Source organism: Vipera berus, assembly GCF_964194415.1.
Source record: "Vipera berus genome assembly, chromosome: Z".
Classification (NCBI taxonomy): Eukaryota; Metazoa; Chordata; class Lepidosauria; order Squamata; family Viperidae; genus Vipera; species Vipera berus.
In genome coordinates, this window is record NC_138205.1 from 75,784,991 (window position 1) to 75,809,216 (window position 24,226).

At 37.5% G+C, this 24,226-nt stretch overlaps 1 protein-coding gene across 2 annotated transcripts in view; it reads right to left on the reverse strand.

Annotated features, from left to right (window-relative positions):
• The window catches only part of MLH1 (mutL homolog 1), a 56,660-nt gene that overhangs the window by 9,285 nt on the left and 23,149 nt on the right, over positions 1 to 24,226 (reverse strand). For both annotated transcript variants that reach the window (XM_081345361.1, XM_081345362.1), the window contains exons 11-18: positions 23,089 to 23,242; positions 18,932 to 19,278; positions 15,545 to 15,690; positions 7,908 to 8,016; positions 7,322 to 7,385; positions 4,575 to 4,736; positions 3,932 to 4,024; positions 2,152 to 2,265 (exon numbers count right to left, since the gene is read on the reverse strand). In XM_081345361.1, the coding sequence (XP_081201487.1) occupies positions 2,152 to 2,265; positions 3,932 to 4,024; positions 4,575 to 4,736; positions 7,322 to 7,385; positions 7,908 to 8,016; positions 15,545 to 15,690; positions 18,932 to 19,278; positions 23,089 to 23,242 (1,189 nt within the window). The remainder of the gene's footprint in view (positions 1 to 2,151; positions 2,266 to 3,931; positions 4,025 to 4,574; positions 4,737 to 7,321; positions 7,386 to 7,907; positions 8,017 to 15,544; positions 15,691 to 18,931; positions 19,279 to 23,088; positions 23,243 to 24,226) is intronic.

A 24,226-nucleotide genomic window follows, 5' to 3' on the forward strand; every position in this document is an offset into this window, starting at 1 on the left:
TTGCCACAGAAGCTGCCACTACAGTAATAAGAAGCTTTGATCCAATTTTTCTACAGTCCAGGTAAACATTATCCTGTTTAGTTCCTAGGATGGTATTAAGTACTGACTTAAATCAGGCTATAAGGCCACAACACTTCAGTGGTAGATTTATTCACTAGGATTTAGCTGAGCCAGGAACAATCCCAGTAAGCTAATTTCAGTTAATGTTTCAGTCAGTGGGATCTCATATGACATTTTACAGAAACAAGGCAAGATTTCAGCACATCAAAGAATATACAGTGTAGCACATACAAATAGACATGGTTGTTTCCAATATTTTGTATTTATAAACAAATGCAGACTATCTTCAGCACAGTGGCACAACTGAGATATTTTAGATGATTTGGGTCATTTGCATAAGTACACAAATTATATTAATTACATTAATGATGCAAATTTGGATTTGACAGAAATTTCACCACTCTGCTAAACGGAGTTTCACTGCATGTGTTTTGTTTTGTTTCTTTTTACTGAATGAATGAATTTCCTTGCTGATCTGTGCACACCTCTTCAAGAGAATGATCAAGCAAGGTACTCAGGCAACATCATGGCAATTACTTTAGCAGTATTCTGTGAAGCTTTTGCATAACTAAATTTTGACCAAGGACCAATTCAGCTAAAAATTTCTTAAGATTATATTGCATGAAAATGTTACTCAGCTCTTAAATCAAGAGTGCATACTGTGTTTTCAATGAAATAAAAGAGACCAATATGTGAAATGAAGGAGACCAACCAGGTTATCTAAGACAGGGCTTTTCAACCTTTTCACCCATTGTAACACTTTTAGGATATGGCAACATCCGAGTACCACCAATTGCCTAGCACGGTGTCAAAAACTTGATGACAGAGAGAGAGAGAGAGAGAGAGAGAGAGAGAGAGAGAGAGAGAGAGAGAGAGAGAGAGAGAGGGAGAGGGAGAGAGAGATATGAAGTACAGGTAGTCCTCGACTTACAACAGTTCGCTTAGTGACTGTTCGAAATTACAATGGCACTAAAAAAGTGCCCCCCCAAACCACAGCCTGCCTGCCCAGCAGCGCTCTTCCTCCTGTCCGAGGTTTTCATTGTGAGCATTTCTGTTGAGGATTGGCAGCGGGGGTGGGGTAGGGGGTGTTTGGTTTTTATTTCCCCCCCCCTCCTCTGCTCGGTGGTTGCAGCAGGTTATGGTCACTTCACATGACCCTGGGCCACTGTGACTGTCATAAATATGAATCAGTTGCCACAAGACCCTGGAGATGTTGCAACATTCCAGCTGATCGGCGCTTCTTCTGGGCTCAGCAGAAGCGCCAGGATCAGCACCGAGCCCCAGCTGAGCCCTGACAGCCCTGCAGCTTCAGCCGTCTCTCGCTCAGGCTTGTGCGGTGCTGCCACCAGATACAGCTCATTCCCCTCCCCCGCTACTTTTCTAGGATGGTCGTGTTTCACCTGCCAGTTGCCAATGTACCACAGGTGGTACCCGTACCACTGATTTAAAACCCCTGATCTAAGAAAACTTCTTGCCCAATGGGATTGGCCTGCCCCACTTAATGCAGCAGAAAAGGCCTTCTATGGAACCTGAAAGCCAAGTATTTTTTGTTAACACGATTCAGAACAGCTTTTTCTGCCATGCCCCAGCCTCCTCTGACATCTTGCAACTGGAGAACTATCTCCACCCTCCTGGCCTTCCAGAAGACTTAAAACCTAGGACTGTGGTTGTTGGCTTGGGGCCCCAAATGGGGAGCATTATGCTGGAATTGGTTGGCTGAGTCAGAGACAGATGCCTGTCTCTGCAACATCTATGCTTTTGCTTTTTAACCTTTGCTTAAATGTAATTTTCAGGTTTTAATGCTTTTATATTTATAACTTTATGTTGCTGTAAACTATCCAGAATTGCTTTGGATAGTGAGATGGGCAACATTTAAATTTAATATATAAATACACAAATATTAATACTCTAGATACAGAATTTACAAATATAGATTTTTATGCTCTTGCCTTTCCAAACTTGGTGTCTTCTAAATGTACATTTCCCAAAATTCTAAGACAAGTGGCTGGGAAATTTGGAAATTTTAACTCCCGTATATGATGGCTACAGGTGAAAAATGATCTTTTCATTCTTTACAACTATAGACAATACCTGTTGAGTAGTAAGATCAGAATCTTCCATTATATACTGCTTTCTAATAGAGTAGAACATGGCACATTCTTTACTAAGACTATCAAAACACTCCTTTTCTTCATCCCAGTTTACCTGGTAAAGAAAATAAATAAAATGTATAGTTCTAGCTTTAGTGAAACGGTCAGTTACAAAGACAAGTTATATTTTTTATGTTAATTCCATTTATATCCTGCCCTTCTCCAAAGACTCAGGGCGGCTTACAAGCTTAGCAGTAGCCTTCATTCTATGTATATGCCTGCTTATTAGGGCTTTCACACACACCCCAAGCGGCATTATTACAAAGTCAGCTTATTGCCCCCAACAATCTGGGCCCTCATTTTACCTACCTCGGAAGGATGGAAGGCTGAGTCAACCTTGAGCCTGGTGGGATGCGAACCTGCACTAATTGCAGGCAGCTGGTGTTACTTAAGGAGGCATTAGCCCACTGCTCCATCAAGGCTCCTTATATTATACATGAATAAAGAATATTTTAGTTTTAATGTTTTAGCAGGGGTAGTAGGGGTGGGGGTATAACTAGAAACTGAAACACTCCATTCTCAAATTTTTAAATCTAATTTTTATTAGTTTAGATTATGTTTGTATATATCTATGTAATGTTAAACTTCACAATAAGTATCCTTCATACACAGACTAAGTTGAGAATATATAAAAAATTTTGTGGAAAAAATTAAAAATCACCTATTTGCAGATTCTACTTCCTGTGAATGGAGATATCCCAAAAGCAAAGAAAGCAAGCCAGTATGGTATAGTGGTTAAAGAGTTGGACTAGGACTTGGGACCCAGATTCAAGTCTACCCTCAAGATACTTCACAGGGTTCTTGTGAGAAAAAAATTGAAGAATGGACTATGTACATTGCCTTAAGGAAAGGCAAGATATCATTTAAACAAGTAATCCTATCATAACCTTTTTAAGGATAAATTGCAGAAGTTTGTAGTGATTATAGTTATATTTTACAAAAGCTATCTCAGTTTTAACTTTTTTTAAAAAATGGGAAGTATATTAATGAAACTATGTTTGATAGAGATTTGGCAATCCATTGTAATTTAAGAAGTTGGATGAATAATTGGAAAAAGGTATTAAGGTCTTCCATAACTTCTTAAATGTTTCACAGAACTGGTAATATTAAAATAAATTATAGTCAGTTAGGCCTCAGTTCAGAGACATTTTTTAAATTTTATTAATTTTCTGTTATTATAAGTCTATACATGCTTAGTAAACAACATGTTGTCTGGGTCTATTTGTTACTCAGTAATACATATTGACTCAGGTTGACTCAAGGTTGACTCAGCCTTCCATCCTTCCGAGGTAGGTAAAATGAGGACCCAGATTGTTGGGGGCAATAAGCTGACTTTGTAATAATGCCGCTTGGGGTGTGTGTGTGTGAAAGCCCTAATAAGCAGGCATATACATAGAATGAAGGCTACTGCTAAGCTTGTAAGCCGCCCTGAGTCTTCGGAGAAGGGCGGGATATAAATGGAATTAAAATAAAAATAAATAAAAAAATATTAACTTCCTCAACACAGATGTGTCCAATACTACACAGTCCGGTATTTTCTTGATCCTCTCTTCTTCCAATGGTATTTTCATTTTCCCAACACTGAGCAAATACAAACAGACACTTTTTAAGAGCACCAAGCCCTTTTTTCTATCTTTTCTCATGCTGAATATTAAGAAATAAAAATGAACTATTTAATCATGACTGCACATAGCAGTAATTTGTGCTGAATGTCAACATACCTCTGTGGCCAAACGAAGAATAAATATAGGTAGCCCTTCCAGTGGAGGAACATAATTATCTATCAGAAGCGGTAGCCCGATAAGATTTCCCTCCTGTAAACAGAAAGTTTTTATGCTGTCATTTGCATAATCACATTCCACTGTATAAGATCAATTAAAATTAAAATGCCAGATTATGAACATATTTCTAACACATTACTGTTTCAGATTTATTTTGATGGTGTTACTAAAGGTATTATCTTATTACTGCTTTTGAATTCTTTCTTGAAGGCTTATCATGGGTATCCATAATTTCAACAGGCTACCTCATAACTTGAATGCTATCAATTTCTTCATTTACCACTAAATTTCAGTACCATTGCTTTGTACAGCTTTTAATAATGACGATCATGAAAAAGCATCTTTGCAGCCAATCCTCGCATTTACAAGCTTTGCAGGTCAGTAAAGCAAAGCAAAGCTGAAGTAAGATCATAAGCACAGTTGTTTTCACTTTGCAAACACTTTGCTTAACAATAGAATTGCCAATCCCAATTATCATCATTAGGCAAGACTACATATACTGGAATTACTAATGTAAATAAATTGGGTATATTCCTAATAATTATGAATTCATTGTTTTAGGAACGAAATGCTATAGCAGTACATCAATTTCAAGTGAGAAATAGTCTCTTAGCATTTCACTCTTCTTTGATAGGAAGTCAACAATATATTCAGCAAGGCCTTCCTTTGAACCATCTTCTTCTGTCCAACCGCTTTCAGCATTCTCCAAGGCCAACATAGCCAGATCAAAGAGAGGAGCTGGTTCCTAGATATACAGAAGAAACATAAACATTATTGTTTATGAAAACAATATACTTTCTTTATATGAATTATATAAAGACGGGATATGGAAATTATTAACTGCATGTCACCCTCCCAGAGATTAAATACTGTGGAAGGCTGCAGTAACAGACTTCTACAATTTAACTGGGAAGACAATTTAACAATTCTGAACAGCTCCAGTGACTATGCAGCTAAATATAAGTAGTAATTAATACAACAATTATATAAAAAATTATAAAAACAAAATTGACAATTAAACCACACTTTGTCTCTTAATATCAGAATGTTCTGCCTGTTCCAGAAAAAGATAAGTGTAGGTCCTGTGGATTTCTGGGAGCAACATCTTCTACAAGGATGGAACAGCATGCAAACTCATCTCTGTTTTAATTCATCAAGCATCTACCAAGGATCCACCAATGGATTGAGAACCTGACTGAATCTGCCATCTATGAATGGAATCTGGTAGACACAGATTTTGTTTGGATGAATGAAATTAAATAGAGGACTCATTTGTGTAAAATACAATAGGTTAGAAAATGACTGATATAAATGTATTAGAAATGTTTATGTATTTGAATAATAATTTTGTTAGATACGCCCTGAGTCTTCGGAGAAGGGCGGGATATAAATGGAATTAAAATAAAAATAAATAATATATATTATATATATAATTCTTTTGTTACTACTGTTAAAGTGATATACAGTATTATACTTTTTCTGTTGTACTGGTAGTCCTCAAGTTACCACTACAATTGAATTCAATATTTCCATTGGTAAGCAAGGCAGTTGTTAAATGATTTTTACTTTCATTTTCTAAACTTTTTGCCAGTTTTTAAGTGAATTACTGCAGTTGTTAAGTGAATCATGTAGTTGCTAAGCAAATCTGGGCTGAATTTTGATCACAAGACCATAGAGATGCTGGAACGGTTGTAAGTGAAAAACGGTCATAAGTCACTGTTTTCAGTGTTGTTGTAATTTTGAATGGTCACTAAACGAATGATTGTAAATTGAAGACTACATGTATTTTACTTCATTTTAATGCATTTTTTCTATGGTAATGTATGTCTTTTTATCTTTGTGTTTTGGTTCTTTTTCTTTTCGTCACTATTTAAAAACAATAAAAGAATATTTTTTAAATGATGAGCTATAATAGTAATAAAACATTGGGATAAGCAAGTGAAGTCATTATTTATATTATTTATTTATATTTCATGTTTCTGAACTGCGTATCTCCCTCAAAGAGGGACTCTAGGCCGGAAACAATACAAAACGTATATTAAACACCCCAAAGTTACTGTATCTAGAATAACATGAATGATATCATGGAAGCTATTGATAGATAAGCAAGAAGTTTATTTCAGAGCCCAAAGAAAAAGAATAAAAGGAAGCACAAACTAGGATGCTTGCATCTGTATGCACACACACTCATGCACACATATGCAAGCAAGACATGTACTGAAGAGATGGGGGTTGTAGGGGAAGGGAGAAGGAAATCATTATGATAGTTAATTGCTATTGTTAAGAACAGTAAAAGTGGATTGGAAGATTGAACAACAAGGAAGTTAAAATACAAGAAATATTAGAAGGATGAACTTTGCCGTTTTTCACTGGCTAGGAGAAAATCTGAACATCACTTCATATTTTCTAGAAGGAAGTCTGAGGAACTCAGGCAAATAGCTAGAAGTTATATACCTTACCAGCCCACTGTAGTGTCCATTTCAGAAGTGTTCCATAGTTCAAATATGAAGTTGTTTATTTTTAAGTAAGCTATCCCTAAAATCAGCATTTGTATCAGGTGTCTTAATGTATGCTCCTGGTAGAATGGTGAAAAATTTTCTTAAAATATTATCGGAATTGGAAATCTATGGAATTTCCAGTACTTTTTGCTATTACTCAGGCTGTTTTAGCAGATAACAGTATCTGAAAAACTGCAGTTTCCCCTCCCCAAACAGAAAGAAAAATCTTGCTAAACCATTAAAAGATTTTGTATCACTTTTAGATTTCTGCAAGAATATGAGTAAGAGACATCCAGTAAATTATGTACTCTTGATCTTTCAATAGTATTTTAGTAAAGATTTTCATAAATTTCTGAGTGAATTTGGTAGGAAATTTCTATTTAGATCATAATACTAAAATTTGAAATCATCCAAAAAAATTGAATTACAGATGTGGGGGCAGACAAGAGAACATATGTATACATACATTGTATGGATTTAAAAACAGACCATGTAAATATTCACAGAGCATGAGGACAATCATGTTTGTCTTCCACACATTGCTGGAATGGAAGCCCCGTGCCTAAACATTTGCTATATCGACAAGACTTGATGAAAATTAAGTTGGTAACTCAATGTCAACACTTGGAACAGGTGACCATTATTCTATTCTTCTATGCCTCTTGTTATTGGTCCCTTGGGAACAGATATCTGGACTAAATAAATCTCTGGCTGACTTTTTTTTTTGCTTTACAAAATCAGAATGTCTTATATGATAGCCTAAAAAAGGAATTACTATTTTTAAAAGGATTAGTAAAGTATCAAATTTAAATCCCCCCCAAAATATACTCACTGATAATCTTAAAATTCCAAAGTTTCCAAAGTCATAAATAAGGATCTGATAGAACATTTCTTGACTTGAATAAAAAACAAACAAAAATCAGTTTCTTAAATGCACATTCTCTTATGTATTTAACATTTGCAGAATATTAAGCTTTACTGAAACATTATTAGATTACAAATTAGATTCTAATTTATGAATTAGACGTGACAATCAAATGGTCAGCGTTATATAAAATCAACCTATTTTAGCAGAATGTTGAAGCTAATATTTGCCAAATACATACCTGCAGGACAAAATGCTGATGTCCTTCAAGTGCTAATTATATATTATTTCAAAATATCATTATCATCTGTAAATTGCGCCAAAGAGTGGTATATTCTATCATAAATCACATGGGTATGTGATTTATGATAGAATATACCACTCTTTGGCGCAATTTGTGCTTAAATTGGAGCACGCTTTCTCCCAACCTCTGGAATATGAACAAAATGCAAAAGCTAAGCTGCAGCCCAGAACATCTGTTTAAGATTTATTTCCTATCTCAAGTAATTAAATCAATTTTGTTTTGACAAAAATAACAATACATTCAGACTACCTGAGTTTTGTGGTATTCAGAAGATAAAGTTTCGTCTGATACTGAACCAGTGCCCATTGAGGATTAACACTTCCAACAAACGAATGATCACGAAGCATCTCCTGCAGACCTGAAACAGGTTTATTTACATTTAAGATATGGTACAAAATTAATAACATTATTGCTCTTTAAAAATCACAATGGATTTTGCAATTCATTGCTAACCTACTTTACTTTTAAAACTACATGAAACAGTGGTTTCTGGTGACATTGCTGCAAGATGGTCACTGGGGAATGAATCTCCCTTCCCCAAGCCTGACTTCTATCAGCTGGGGAGTCCGACAGGACTGAAAGTTGCCCCATAGAGGTGGCTGGCCAAAAGGTGAAACTGCAGATTGTGCTGGCATGCTTGATCCAAAGGAGCCCTTGGGACCGGCAGGAAGAAAGGCTGACCACACCCATGCGGTCTGCCAGAAGCGACTGATTATCGGAGACAACAAATTTTAAAGCGGAAGGCAAAACAGCTGATCTGGGTGAGACTACCTTTCTTAGTGGAAATACCAGTTCTGGGAAACAGCATTCAAAAGCAAAGCCCCAAGCTTTAGGGAGGGTGGGATTTTTTTTTTACCCCTCCCTCCTGAATTATAAGTGGCAGTTTAAGCTTTGGGGAAATTAAAACTGGCTTGTAACAATACTGTGAAGATGACAGGCATAAAAGAAGGATAATTTCTTGTTTGGAAACCATCGGGTTTTCACCTTTTTAACTTTCTCAAAGTATGGTGGGAATGGACATCTAATGACATCTAGTGGCAAAACGGAGAACTACGTGCAGTTTTCTTTTTATCTTTATCTTACTGAGTTGCTCTGATAGGAGTAAAACTTGGCTGTACGCCCAGACATTGCCTATAGTTTAAACATTTTGGTGTCCTTGGAATTCAAAGTACTGAAGATTGTGGCTGGAAAAGAAAGACTCTTTTTGGATTGCCCTGCCTTACAGGATGGATTACAATTATAAATAAAAACTGTGTTTGAAGTCATCGGGCTTCCCTGGATTACAAATACAGCTTGACCTGGAATCTTTACAAGCTGTTTTGAAAAAGTGAATAACAAGAAATCCCTCCGAACAGAATACTTTGGATTACAAATTTTGGTGGGTTTTTTCTTTTTTCTTTCTATTTTTTCTTTTTGCTCTTCTTTGCTATTTATTATTTTTATTGTTTACCTCTCCTATTTGTTAGGAGCCTATTGGATTACAAATTTTGATTTACTTGGTGGATTACAAAGATAAAGATGAGCGCTCCTAACTTATATAAAGTTGGAAAAAAGGATCTTCTGCTCCCTCTTTGGCTTCTGCAAGTCCAGTCTATCAGAGATCAATTGATACAATGCTTCAACAAGAAAAGACTAATACCTTCCAAAGGGACACTCAAGCAACCCTACAAGCAATTCAAAAGGCAATTGCTACTCACATGGCGGTCACATTGAGAAACCATGAGGATTTGAAAAGTGATTTTGATAAAATGAGTTAAAAAATTAACAATATGGATTCTCAATTTGAAAATTTTAAACAGATGATCACAGATAATCAACAAAGAATTCAAAAAATGGAAGATAAATCAAGTGAGGTTGACCAGAAATTAGAAATTTTAAAAGATGAAAATCAGAAGTTGATCCAAATAAATGAAGAACTAGAAGACTTGATAGCTGGGATAGAGGTGGAAAGAGCCTCATAATTTTTAAGATTTTAAAATATAATGGAAAATAAGAAATAGGATCTCCTAGGCTTGATAACCGAATTATTAGCAGACACATTAGGAACTGAGAAACAGCAAATGGAAGAAAAATTAGACCAGATCTATCAAGTCAACTCAAACTATGCTAGAAGAAATAAAATCCCCAGGGAAGTACATGTTAGATTTCTTAAAAAATCTACAAGAGATGAGTTTTTGAGAAGAGTAAGAGACGAACTTTTGAAATACAAAGAAAAAGAAATTGTAGTCCTCAAACAAATTCCTAGGAGAATAAGAGAATCCCAAAGAGAATACCAGTTTCTAACTAGGAAATTAATGGAAAAAGGGTTTTGCTACAAGGAACCAGCTATTATTTACACCCCCCAAGTTCTTTTAGTAAAAGGTCAACTATATACATTTCGTTAATAAATAAATATTTATTGCTAAGCACATTGATTTGTGCTTCTTAGATTGTAAGCCGCCCTGATTAATCTAGTATATAAACAATATACGATGTTTTCCATGGTGAGGTTAACATCAATAACAACATTTATTAAAAAGGCTAAAATAATTTCTGGTGGTATTATCTGTACATTAAATTTTTGTTTAGTCACAATCTTTCACTTTTCACATTCTGGAAAAGCAGTGGTCATGTATCCTAGCAAAAGATGTTACATATGTGCATAAGTGTAGTCAGTAGCATATGCCATTTTAAAAATATCAGACATGCAAAGAAATAAAAATAAGTCCAAAATATCTGTATTACATTCAGAAATGCCACCTTTGCAACCAATATTTCTCATCCATAACTATGGCACCCTAAGGATACCTGCATACATGCAAATGCTTCTCTGGGATCAGTAACACAGCAGGGATTGCTTTTTCCTTCCAGTAGCAGATTGCTGGGAAGTACAAAATATGGCCTTAAGAATTCCAATGTTTGTTACAAAATTTTCTGGATGTGGTTGGAAAGAGGCCTAGAAATGCCAGCACAAATACATCACACTTGCTGAACGTGCACATGCAACTAATTATAATCTTCAATTATATGTGATATGCTATCAAGGAAAATGTATAGATATAGCCAGCAGACGTTTAGGGAACCTTTATTTTTCATACACTGTTCGAATTTTGTTTTAGTGTCATGGTGATACACAATCAAATGTAGTCAGTCTTTTTTTTTAATCCCAAAGCATCTGTTTATTAAATACAGTATAACAAAGTTTTGGATGATGGAATTATTTTTTATCTAATAATGATAACAGCTCTTAAATCTGTTATTTTGTTTTATTTTTGCACAAAAAATTGTATAATTTGCATTTGCCATTCATTTACAAATGGAATATGTTGTTAAAATGTATTGGTGTTGAAATAATTAGTGTACACATATACCTAAAACCAGTTTATTGCATTTGGCAATTGTACTAAAAAAAATCTCGTCAACCAATATAATTCATTTAATTTGAAATCAAGTGAAAAATTGATTTAAATTATTTTATTAAAACAAATTAATGGCAATTCTTTTATAAGAAGTTGCCTCAAACAAAATCAGTTTGACATGCCTGCTCTAGATAGTTGAATGCTCCAAAATAAATTCTAGACCAGGCCTGTACATGCAGTACCCTTGGACAGAGCACAGACTTTTTTTTAAAAAAAAAGTAATAAAATCACCACCACTGCCCTGTGCCAAAAGACCTGGCCAGCAAATGTTGCACCGGCAAGTTGTCTGTAGTGAAGGCGATTTGGCAGGAACTTTGCATCCCTCCCTGCTGCCCAACTACACTTTCTCAACTAGGTAAGTAAAAGAGGACAAGGAGTGGGAAGTGGGTTCTGCGGAGTCCATTGGCACTCCTTCCTTGTGCTCCCCTGTGTCAGCCAGGCTGGTGGCCTACCTGGTGCTGGACCTGTGCCACCAACGCCTCGCCCTGCGTGCCTAAGTGGCCGCCCTGCATCGCCTGGCCCGCACCACCTCCGCCGCCCGCCCCGTGCAGCCCCACCATATAGAGCTGGTCCCGCTGCTCCCACAGCACCAGCTGCGCCAGCTCCAGCCCTGGGGGGCAGCCCGCCACCAACACCCCTCACACCCGTGACCGCAGCAAAGCTCCCCCCGCCCCCCCGCCTCCTGCGGCCACCAAGATGAGAGTTCCGGCACTTTTTTTTTTTTTAGAAAAAAAGCACTGAGAAAGACTAAAGAAATTTTTGATCGAATTTATATACACAGATCAAAATGGTTTCCTACCTAAGGCAGATAAAAAATAATTTAAGAATGATTCTTGATGTGTTAGAGTATTATGAAATTCATTCAGGTAAACAGATGGCTTTAATATTCCTTGATGCAGAAAAAGCGTTAGACAACATAAACTGGCAATTTATGTTTCAGCAATTTGCATAAATGGACTTTGGAAAAAAGTTTATGAATGTAATCAAAACAATTTATTGTAAACAGCCAAAATAATTGTAAATGGAGATCTTACAGAAAACCTCAATATTAAAAAGGGCACAAGACACGGAAGTCCACTATCTCCATTACTATTTATACTAACATTGGATGTACTGAATAGAAACATTAGACAAGATATAGAAATTAAAGGACTGGAGATAAAAGATGAAAAATATAAACTACAAGCATTTGCAGATGATTTGGTTTTTATATTGGAAGTTCCATTGAAAACAAACACCAAACTTCTGGAGAAAATAGAAAAATTTGGAGAAGTGGTAGGGTTGACAATAAACAGAGAAGACTAAAGTGCTTACAGAATCTAACAGAAAAACAAAAAAATCAACTAACAAAACCCCCCCACAAATCTTCAAATAGTTAAAAAAAATAAATATTTGGGAATTTATCTAACAGCAAGATGTGTAACAATAAAAGAAGATAACTATGTAAGACTGCTAAAACGAATAAAATTGGATTTGGAAAAGTGGAAAAACTTTCAACTTTCATTGTTGGGGAGAATAGAAACACTGAAAATGAATATCTTACCAAAATACTCTTTTTATTTCAAACGATTCCTGTTAAGGCTGGGAAAAGTCTTTTTTGATGAACTGAATATAATATTATTGAAATTTATCTGGCAAGGAAAAAAAGCTAGAATTAAAGTGAAAATGCTACAACAAGCAAAAGAAAGTGGAGGATTTGCATTGCCGGACTGAGATTATATTACCAAACAACCATTCTAACATGGCTTAAAGAATGGATAATGCTTAGAGACAAAAGACTATTGTACCTAGAGGGGCATTACCTACAAATTGGTTGGCATTCCTTTCTGTGGTATGGGAAGAATAAAATACATAGACACTTTCAAAACTATTTTATAAGGAATGCACTTCTTTCAGAATGGGAAAAAATAAAAGAAAAAAATTATATTAAGATACCTGAATGGCTTTCAACAATGGAAGCTTTTGCTTACCCAAATTTAATTAACTACAATAAAGTTGTGACTTATAAAGTTATTTTGGACAATGAAGGAAAATTGAAAAACAAACAAGATTTACAAGAACAAGGTATTGATGGTGGCCATATCTGCAAAGTCAAACGAGATATGAAAAAGATGTCAAAGCAACGGGATTTTATAAAGAACAGACAGAATTTGATCAGATACTGTTAAAAACAGATGAAAAATTGATTAAGAAACTATAGATTTCTGTTAAACTTAAAGATGGAGTAAGAACAAGTAAAAGAAACGATAACATGGGCAAAGAATTTTGGATATAATATAGAATTAGAAGATTGGCAAAAATTATGGGAAAGAAATATTAAATTAACTAAAGCAGTGGCATATAAAGAAAACATATAAAATGTTTTACAGATGGCGTATAACACCAGTGAGATTAGCAAAAATGTTGAAAAATACTTCAAACAACTGTTGGAAATGGAAAGACCAGGTACTTATTATCATATCTGGTGGACATGCCCTAAAGCAAAAAAATTTTGGGTTAAAATATATTTATGGTTGGAGAAAATGACTAAAAAACAAATAGACCTTACACCAGAATTATTTTTGTTAGGAGAAATAGGAGCTAATTATGAGCTAATACACACGTATTAACAGCAGCAAGAATTGTATTTGCCCAATATTGGAAAAATGAAAACTTACCAGCTGAAGAAGTAGTAATTAAGAAAATTCTAGAGTGTGCAGAAATGGATAGATTGTCTTTAAAGATTAAAAAGAAGACTTTAGAACATGGGATAACTTCTATCAATGGCTAGAAAAACGAGTTAAAGGAATGTGATATGTAACTTTGAATATATATTAGCAGGAAGGCTATTGAGTGATTAAATAATATATTGTTTATGATAATTAACTATATCTATTATTGTTTGTTAAACACATGAACCCAGACATTATGCTGTTTGCTAAATATTGAAAATGTTATTTGGAAAAATCCTAAACCCAACCCAAATCCCAACCTTAACCCTAACCCCACCTTATTCCTAACCCTATAAAAACTGATAATAATAAAATACATGAAACCAAGAACCCAGTTTAAATTGTCCCATTTGTACAACTGACTGGAAATTTAAAATTTTCTGTTCAAAAGTAAATATATTTAGTGTGGCCAAATAAGAATTTTGTTCCCAAAAATCTGAAGATTAGCAAATATTTAAGCCCATTTCTAAATTCAACTCAACTCAAACAATATCTATTTGTAAACTTTTAAAATCCAATCTAGATTTTTCAAAAGACAATGGCTATTTATACTAGGAGAAAAATATGAAGAACAAAATAATACGTCATTAGCAGGTGTATATCAAAATATAACATTAGTAATCGACTGAATGCCAGCTCCGCTTATTTCTATCACATGGATATTTTATTCTGAAACATACAAACCTACAGCTAAGAAGAATCTATTCATATGAAGAAGGTATAAGCTATTTTTATTTCCTTCAAAATATTTAAAGAACCTGATAATAAAATTCTCATTGATTCTCCTAACTCAACAATTTATTACACTGATAATAAATTGAATCTAAAAATACATCATGAGATTGTTTTCACACCAACATCAGCATTAACTGCAATCTAGTGTAATAATTAAGCTCTTACTATACTGCTCAGAAATATACAACTTGTTAACGCTGTTACTTCATCAGTAGCTCAAGTACATGAATCAAACTTTGCTTTCTAAGCTGATGTTTTGCAGGACTTTCAATCTGAGCACACATTCAAACTTTGTGAAGTCTTTACAAAAAAATAGTAATTTTAATAAAATAATTTATAACAATTATTTATAAACAAACAATGAATAGATAATACTGTTAATTCAGTAAGGATTCTGAAAAATAAACTTGTGATAAAGACATAAATAGACCTGTCATTCTGTAGCAGCAGCTGGTTGGGGAAACGAGTGTATAGGACAGACATGTCAAACTTGCGATGTCATGTGACGTCGCGAGACATATTGGGACTATTTTGCCATTGCCGGCAATGGGGTGAGTGTGGCTTCCAGATGATATGTCCGGCCTGTGGGCCAGCAGTTTGACACCCCTGGTCTAGGATATGGGGATAGGAATAGGGCTATTGTTAGGCATTGGGCTCAGATCAAGGAGCTGGAATGTGGACCTATTATAAGACAATAGTCTTGTGGTCCTGTCTCCCACCATATTTTCCCCTTCCCATTACAATCATAATATTTTGACCTGCCTCCAATCCTCAAATAGTAGCCCTATTCTCATTTCCCAGGCCCTGACTACCCCAATCTGGCAACTATCTTTCTCAACAGGCATCCTTGGAAGGGGAAGTTGACCATTCTGAGGCATTTTATTTTTACCAGCTCTCATCGCCAAGAGTACATGCAACACCTCTCCATTCAGCACAGCACATTCACACATTCTACAAGCAAACGAGTCCCCCCTTGCTGCTGAATTACTGAAAAAAGTTACAAGCAGTGTAAGAAACTAGTGGCAAAAAGAAATAAACTTACTTGCATTTGCCCTTTTATTAATTTCTTCTTGTAGAGTCAATACACTGGTTAGGTTAATAATTCTTCTTCTTGGAGTGCAGGCAGCAGTCATTTCCTGTTGTTGTTGTTTTTCTATTTCAAGACCATGATCTGTTCGCTGCCTTTTTCTGCAAGAGAAATTAAACTGAATAACATCTCTTTCAAAGAACGCATTTAAAAATAAATAAATTGTGCCAGCTGGTTTAAAAATATTGCCTACTCCAACATTACTTACAGTGAGGGGAAAAATTATTTGATCCCCTGCTGATTTTGTATGTTTGCCCACTGACAAAGAAACGATCAGTCTATAATTGTAATGGTAGGTTTATTTTAACAGTGAGAGACAGAATAACAGCAAAAGAAATCCAGAAAAACACATCTCAAAAAAGTTATAAATTGATTTTCATTTTAATGAGTAAAATAATTATTTGATCCCCTATCAATCAGCAAGATTTCTGGCTCCCAGGTGTCTTTTATACAGGTATAGAGCTGAGATTAGAAGCACTCTCTTAAAGGGAGTACTCCTAATCTCAGCCTGTTACCTATATAAAAGACACCTGTCCGCAGAAGAAATCAATCAATCAGAATTAAAACTCTCCATCATGGCCAAGACCAAAGAGCTGTCCAAGAATGTCAGAGACAAGATTACAGACCTACACAAGGCTTGGAATGGGCTACAAGACTATCGCCAAGCAGCTTGGTGAGAAGGTTACAACAGTTAGTGCCACTGATCGCAAATGGAAGAAACATAAAATAACTGTCAATCTCTCTCAGTCTGGGGCTCCATGCAAGATCTCACCTTGTGGTTTCAATGATTATGAGAACAGTAAGGAATCAGCCTAGAACTACACAGGAGGATCTTGTCAGCTGGGACCATAGTCACCAAGAAAACAATTGGTAACACACTACGCCGTAAAGGACTGAAATCCTGCAGCACCCACAAAGTCCCCCTGCTCAAGAAAGCACATGTACACGCCCATCTGAAGATTGCCAATGAACATCTGAATGACTCAAGAGTAGAAATGAATGAAAGTCTCAAGCTCTTTGGCATCAACTCAACTCGCCATGTTCGGAGGAAGAGAAATGCTGCCTATGACCCCAAGAACACCATCTCCACAGTCAAACACGGAGGTGGAAACATTATGCTTTGGGGGTGTTTTCCTGCTAAGGGTGTTCTGTACCAGCCTGCTACCGGCCCTGCAGAAAAGGCAGGGACAACCCCTTTACAAACGGCAAGAGGCTGGAATTAAGCCTGCCAAATTTATTAACATAAAACAGAGCAAAACAAGACACCAACCATGAAACAGGAGCTATGAAACAGGAACTATTCAAGCGGTTGCCTTCAGCAAACCAGCCCTCCCACGCATTCCCCTTTTATACAGTTCAGGGCGTGGCTTCTCTCTGCCTCCTTCCGAGGTGCCCCATTGCCTTCCTCTGTTTACTCCTGATTGACTGCCTCCTGCGTCGGGCGTCCTTGAACAGGGCCAGCTGTGGGTCATCTTCATCCACGCTGTCAGGCTCACACAGCTGGGTCTCCGTCGTGACCAGGTGGGAGGGGCCTGGCTGGGGGTTCTCATCAGCAAGCTCTCCAACCCCCTCAGCAAGCTCTTCAACACCCCCCTCCTCCTCTGAGTCGTCCGACCCAACTGCCGAACTCACAGGCTGACCCTGAATTACAACAAAGGGGACAGGACAACTTCACAGCATCAAAGGAACAATGGACGGGGCCCTGTACCATCAAATCTTGGGTGAGAACCTCCTTACCTCAGCCAGGGCATTGAAAATGCATTGTGGATGGGTATTCCAGCATGACAATGACCCAAAATAGGAGCGGCTCAAGAAGAAGCACATTAAGGAGGCACCTAGCCAGTTTCCAGACCTTAATCCCATAGAAAATCTGTGGAGGTAGCAGAAGGTTCGAACTGCCAAACATCAGCCTAGAAACCTTAATGACTTAGATAGGATCTGCAAGGAGTGGGACAAAATCCCTCCTGAGATGTGTGCAAACCTGGTGGCCAATTACAAGAAACGTCTGACCTCTGTGATTTCTAACAAGAATTTTGCCACCAAGTACTAAGACATGTTTTGCGAAGGGATCACTCATTAAAATGCAAATCAATTTATAACTTTTTTGAAATGTGTTTTTTTTTGGGGGGGGGGGTTGTTGTTATTCTCTCTCTCACTGTTAAAATAAACCTAGCATTAAAATTATAGACTGATCATTTTTTTGTCAGTGGGTAAACATACAAAATCAGCAGGGGATCAAATCATTTTTTCCCTTATTGTATCTAAGCTCCAAACCAAGTCAAAAATTTAAAAATGCAACACACCGTTAATACATCTGTGGGAGATGAAAATATAGCCCCCTCCTCATATAACAAGATGAGGCTGAAGCAAACCTGTGATAGGCCCCACAGTAGTGATTTAAAACAAAGCTTTGACTTGAACTTTATACCATTTCACAATATGAGCGTACTATTTGTAATTTGTGCAATATGAAATTGCAAAGTAGATAGGTCTATGTATATTTGGAACATGAGTATTATAACCATGGGAGAAATAGGGAACTGAAAATAGCTGATGGATGCAGGTTCCAATGTACATGGGTATATTTGGAGAGTTATGTTCAGCAGAAAGTATATGTGGAAAGTAGGTCACCAGAGAGTCAGTAAGAGGTCAGCAAATGTCAACAAAAGTCAGCAGACCATCTGCCTAGTCGTAGAACAAGAAAGTGTATAAAAGGTTGGGACTGGACCTGATTGATCTGCCATTGGCCTATAGCTGTCCTATTGGAATTTGCTATAACCATTTGGTCCTCATTGCAATGGGTTATTAATGTACGTGATGATGTGTTATTATGCTTGCTATGTTCTAAATTATTAGAAAAATAAACCTCTGAATCTTAAAATAAGAATTATTGGTTTTTGTTGCTGTTTCTTGTCTTTTCCATTGGGTTTTTTCCACGACACATCCATGAGCAATTTTATAAAAGAAAAAAAAGCCTATAAAGTTAAACTTTCACTGAAGGGACTAAACAGTTACTATAACCTAAGATTATAAATAACACTTTTGCTAGCACCTGGGTTTTAATTAAGACTATAAGTAAAAAATTCATTCCTACCTGGATTTTAGTTAGCTATTAAGAATATCGGATACTTATTAGAAATCAGATAATTATTAAAATAGATAATACTAAGCAGCCCGGGCAAATATTAAAGAATTTTAAAAAGCACTTAAAAATCTAGACCAAGAGTTCATCTTTTTTTCTATCAAAGGCTTAAAAGCATATAGATTCTGATTTTAATATAACTAGAAAAGAGAAGATGTTTTTAAAAGAAAGAGAGCGTTGTGCAAAAAAACCCCTCTTACCTTTCAGGTACTGCCTTAATAGGCATTGATTGTCTTTCCATTGATCCTTTCGGTGTCTCTTCAGCTCTTGAGACACTTGTATTCAAATTACCACATTCTTCCATTTCAACATCTTGTACTCCAGTAGTTTTGCAACTTTGCATGTTGCTTTTGTCCTCTGGTTCTGCCATAGCAAGTCCCATAGTCTTAGTTTTATTAACTGGTTGAAGAAAAGCATCCAATTTTTGGTCCCGTGAGTCAATGCGGATCTTCTGATGAGCATAAACCTTCTCATTTCCTTGAATAGCTGAAGATTTTGTTGATTTAACAACTTCAGTGGAAGGGGCAGTAATGGCTGGTAACAATGTCTTCATTGCAGAAAAACAATGATGAAATAATATTTTAATGTTTCTACAAATGTAAAGTCCTTTTCCAAGCTCTACCTTACATGAAACCTACTTTAACTTTACCCCTTCATGGATTACTGCCTTGTCGTGGCGAAGGGGCTTGCGTAATTCAATGAAGCTATGAGCTATGCCGTGCAGGGCCACCCAAGACGGACAGGTCATAGCCGAGAGTTCTGACAAAACGTGATCCACTGGAGAAGGAAATGGCAACCCACTCCAGTATCTTTGCCATGAAAACCCTATGGACAGTACCAAAAGGCAAAACGATATGACGCTGGAAGATGAGCCCCTCAGGTCAGAAGGCGTCCAATATGCTACTGGGGAAGAGCAGAGGGCTAGTACTAGTAGCGCCAGAAAGAATGAAGCGACTGGGCCAAAGCCGAAAGGACGCTCAGCTGTGGATGTGTCTGGTGGTGAAAGGAAAGTCCGATGCTGTAAAGATTTTTTCTCCATAGGAACCTGGAATGTAAGATCCATGAATCAAGGAAAGCTGGACGTGGTCAAACAAGAAATGACAAGACTGAACATCGACATCTTAGGTATCAGCGAACTAAAATGGACAGGAATGGGTGAATTTAATTCAGATGACCATCAGGTATACTACTGCGGGCAAGAATCCCTCAGAAGAAATGGAGTAGCCTTCATAGTCAATAAAAGAGTAGGAAAAGCAATACTGGGATACAATCCTCAAAATGACAGAATGATCTCAGTTCGAATCCAAGGCAAACCATTCAATATCACAGTAGTCCAAGTCTATGCCCCAACCACCAGTGCTGAAGAGGATGAAATTGACCAGTTCTATGAAGCCCTACAGCACCTTATAGAACTAACACCAAAAAATGATGTCCTTATCATCATGGGGGATTGGAATGCTAAAGTAGGAAGCCAAAAGATAACTGGAATAACAGGCAAGTTTGGCCTTGGAGTACAAAATGAAGCAGGGCACAGGCTGATAGAATTTTGTCAAGAGAATACGATGGTCATAGCAAACACTCTTTTCCAACAACCCAAGAGACGGCTCTACACATGGACATCACCAGACGGTCAACACAGAAATCAGATTGACTATATGCTCTGCAGCCAAAGATGGAGAAGCTCTATACAGTCAGTAAAAACAAGACCAGGAGCTGACTGTGGCTCAGACCATGAGCTTCTCCTTGCAAAGTTTAAGCTTAAACTGAAGAAAGTAGGAAAAAGCACTAGGCCACTCAGGTATGAATTAAATCATATCCCTGTTGAATATACAGTAGAGGTGACAAATAGATTTAAGGAATTAGATCTGATAGACAGAGTGCCTGAAGAACTATGGACAGAGGTTCGCGACATTGTACAACAGGTAGCAACCAAAACCATCCCAAAGAAAAAGAAATGCAAGAAAGCAAAATGGCTGTCTGAGGAAGCTTTGCAAATAGCTAAGGAAAGGAGGGAAGCGAAAGGTAAGGGAGAAAAACATACATATGCCCAATTGAATGCAGAATTCCAGAGAATAGCTAGAAGAGATAAGAATGCCTTCTTAAATGAACAGTGCAAAGAAATAGAAGAAAACAATAGAATAGGGAGGACCAGAGATCTTTTCAAGAAAATTGGACAGATGAAGGGAACGTTTAATGCAAAAATGGGCATGATAAAGGACCAAAATGGCAGGGACCTAACAGAGGCAGAAGAGATTAAGAAGAGGTGGCAAAATTACACAGAAGAACTATACAAGAATGAGCTTAATGTCCCTGATAATCACAATGAGGTGGTCACTGACCTCGAGCCAGACATCCTAGAATGTGAAGTGAAGTGGGCCTTAGAAAAGCTGAGCAACAACAAAGCTAGTGGAGGTGACAGTATTCCAGCTGAGCTATTCAAAATCTTAAAAGACAGTGTAGTAAAAGTGCTACACTCAATTTGCCAGCAAATTTGGAAAACTCAACAGTGGCCACAGGATTGGAAAAGATCAGTTTACATTCCAATTCCAAAGAAAGGCAGTGCCAAAGAATGTTCAAACTATCGCACCATTGCACTCATTTCTCATGCTAGTAAAGTCATGCTTAAAATCCTACAAGCTAGACTTCAGCAGTATGTGGATCGAGAACTACCAGAAGTACAGGCAGGATTTCGAAGAGGCAGAGGAACTAGAGATCAAATTGCCAACATACGCTGGATCATGGAGAAAGCTAGGGAGTTCCAGAAAAACATCTACTTCTGCTTCATTGACTATGCTAAAGCCTTTGATTGTGTGGATCATAACAAACTGTGGCAAGTTCTTAAAGAGATGGGAGTACCAGACCATCTTATTTGTCTCTTGAGAAACCTATATGCGGGTCAAGAAGCAACAGTGAGAACTGGACATGGAACCACTGATTGGTTCAAAATTGGGAAAGGAGTCCGGCAAGGCTGTATACTGTCGCCCTGCCTATTTAACTTATATGCAGAGCACATCATGAGAAAGGCAGGGCTAGATGAATCAAAAGTTGGAATTAAGATTGCCGGAAGAAATATCAACAACCTAAGATACGCAGATGATACCACTCTAATGGCAGAAAGTGAAGAAGAACTAAAGAGCCTCTTGTTGCGGGTGAAGAAGGAGAGTGCAAAAGTTGGGTTGAAACTTAACATTAAGAAAACCAAGATCATGGCATCTGGCCCTCTCAATTCCTGGCAAATAGATGGGGAAGAAATGGAGGTAGTGACAGATTTTATTTTCCTGGGCTCCAAGATCACTGCAGATGGGGACTGTAGCCAAGAAATTAAAAGACGCTTGCTCCTGGGGAGGAAAGCCATGGCAAATCTAGACAGCACACTAAAAAGCAGAGACATCACCCTGTCAACAAAAGTGCGTATAGTCAAGGCTATGGTCTTCCCAGTTGCAATGTATGGCAGTGAAAGTTGGACCATAAGAAAGGCTGAGCGCCAAAGAATTGAGGCCTTTGAACTATGGTGCTGGAGAAGACTCCTGCGAGTCCCTTGGACTGCAAGGCGATCAAACCGGTCAGTCCTAGAGGAGATCAATCCTGACTGCTCTTTAGAAGGCCAGATCCTGAAGCTAAAACTCAAATACTTTGGCCACCTAATGAGAAGGAAGGACTCACTGGAGAAGAGCCTAATGCTGGGAAAGATCGAGGGCAATAGAAGAAGGGGACGACAGAGAATGAGGTGGCTGGATGGAGTCACTGAAGCAGTAGGCGTGAGCTTAAATGGACTCCAGAAGATGGTAGAGGACAGGAAGGCCTGGAGGAATGTTGTCCATAGGGTCGCGATGGGTCGGACACGACTTCGCAGCTAACAACAACTTTAACTTTATATTACACAATTAAAATTATTAATTTATATTAAGATAATATATTTGGATTTCTCAGTGATTCAACAGATTTCCAATGATTTGTTATAAGATACAAATACTGATTATTATACAATACTGATTCTTTATAAAAAAACAACAAACCTCTCAGTGAAGAATATTTGTAGTTCAGGGTTGAAATAATTGGTCCTTGGTGCTCTCTGAGCTTGCTTGTTTTCTTGCAGATGTTTCATTACCCAAACTAGGTAACATCCTAGTTTGGGTAATGAAACATCTGCAGGAAAATAAGCAAGCTCAGAAGGCACCGAGGACACCTCAAAGAACCCTCTTTAAACTGAACTGTGCACTCAGCTATGCAAATATCCAGCAAGAAGAAGTGTTTCTCATACACAACATACTATAACCTAGTTTGGAATGATTTTCATAGGATTATTATTAACAAAGCATACATTAACACTCCTTTGGGGATATAGGAATCCACTTACTTGCGTGAAATACATCCTTGATGAGTTGGAACCTAACAATTTGCACTCTATATGTTGTTGTACACGCTCCAGGATGCTGTCTTCATGCAGGAAATGAACTTCATGCTTTGTAGGATGCACATTCACATCCACATTCTGAGGTGCAATCTCAAGGCTATAAAACATTTTCAGAACAATAAATGCAAGCTGATCAAACTTGTGTTCAGTTACAAATTTACGATATAATCAGAACTGTGGTACTATGTATTTTTTCAAAACCAGAAGTATACAAATCATTTAAGCACATGACTGAGAGACTTCTACTGTATAGCTTGCTGTGCATTTTGAAACAAACGCAAATACAACATCAATACTATAATATTCATTTACTGCCCTTTTTCCTTAAGGAAATCTGAAAAGATCATACAAAAAGATTAAGCACTATAAGCAAGCAAAGACACAGGAAGTTCACAACATTTGATGTTGAAGTTTAATTTAAAGATAATATTTTAAGGCCTGCCCAAAATACAGAATGTAATTTATATTTTGCATTGAGTTCATGAACTAAAAGTGGTATACTTCCCATAAAAGGAATCTATATAAACTGGAAGTTCACACAGAAAAAATGTCTTTTGAATTATTTATTCATAAGTACCTGTTTCCCCGAAAATAGGACCTACCTCAAAAATAAACCCTAGCCCGATTTTCATGCCTGCGCCAAATGTAAGCCCTACCCCAAAATCCCTACTTAAGAACCTGGCCACCCGCACATTCTGTCTGCTTGCTGCCGACATGAGGAGGGGGGGAGGTGCTGCGGCCAAGAGGCGAGGCAGTGGGGGGGGTTGAAGATGAAGCAAGGCAGTGAGGGGGTGGAGGACGAAGCAAGGTGCTGCCCCACGCGTCCCACACGGGCTGACAAAGGGCCGCCAGGCCATCAACATGCTGACAATTGCCTGGCCTTGCAGCGGTGGCTTCAGCAGCCCAATGCAGGATTGCTGGTCCCCTTCTTCTCCTTACTGAACACCGCAACGAAGCAGGAGGCTTGAGCGATGCACCCATGCCACAGCCACTAAGCAAGGTGGTGGGGAGGTAGAGGATGAAGCTCCTTCTTCTCCTTACTCAACACCGCAACGAAGCAGGAGGCTTGAGCGATGCACCC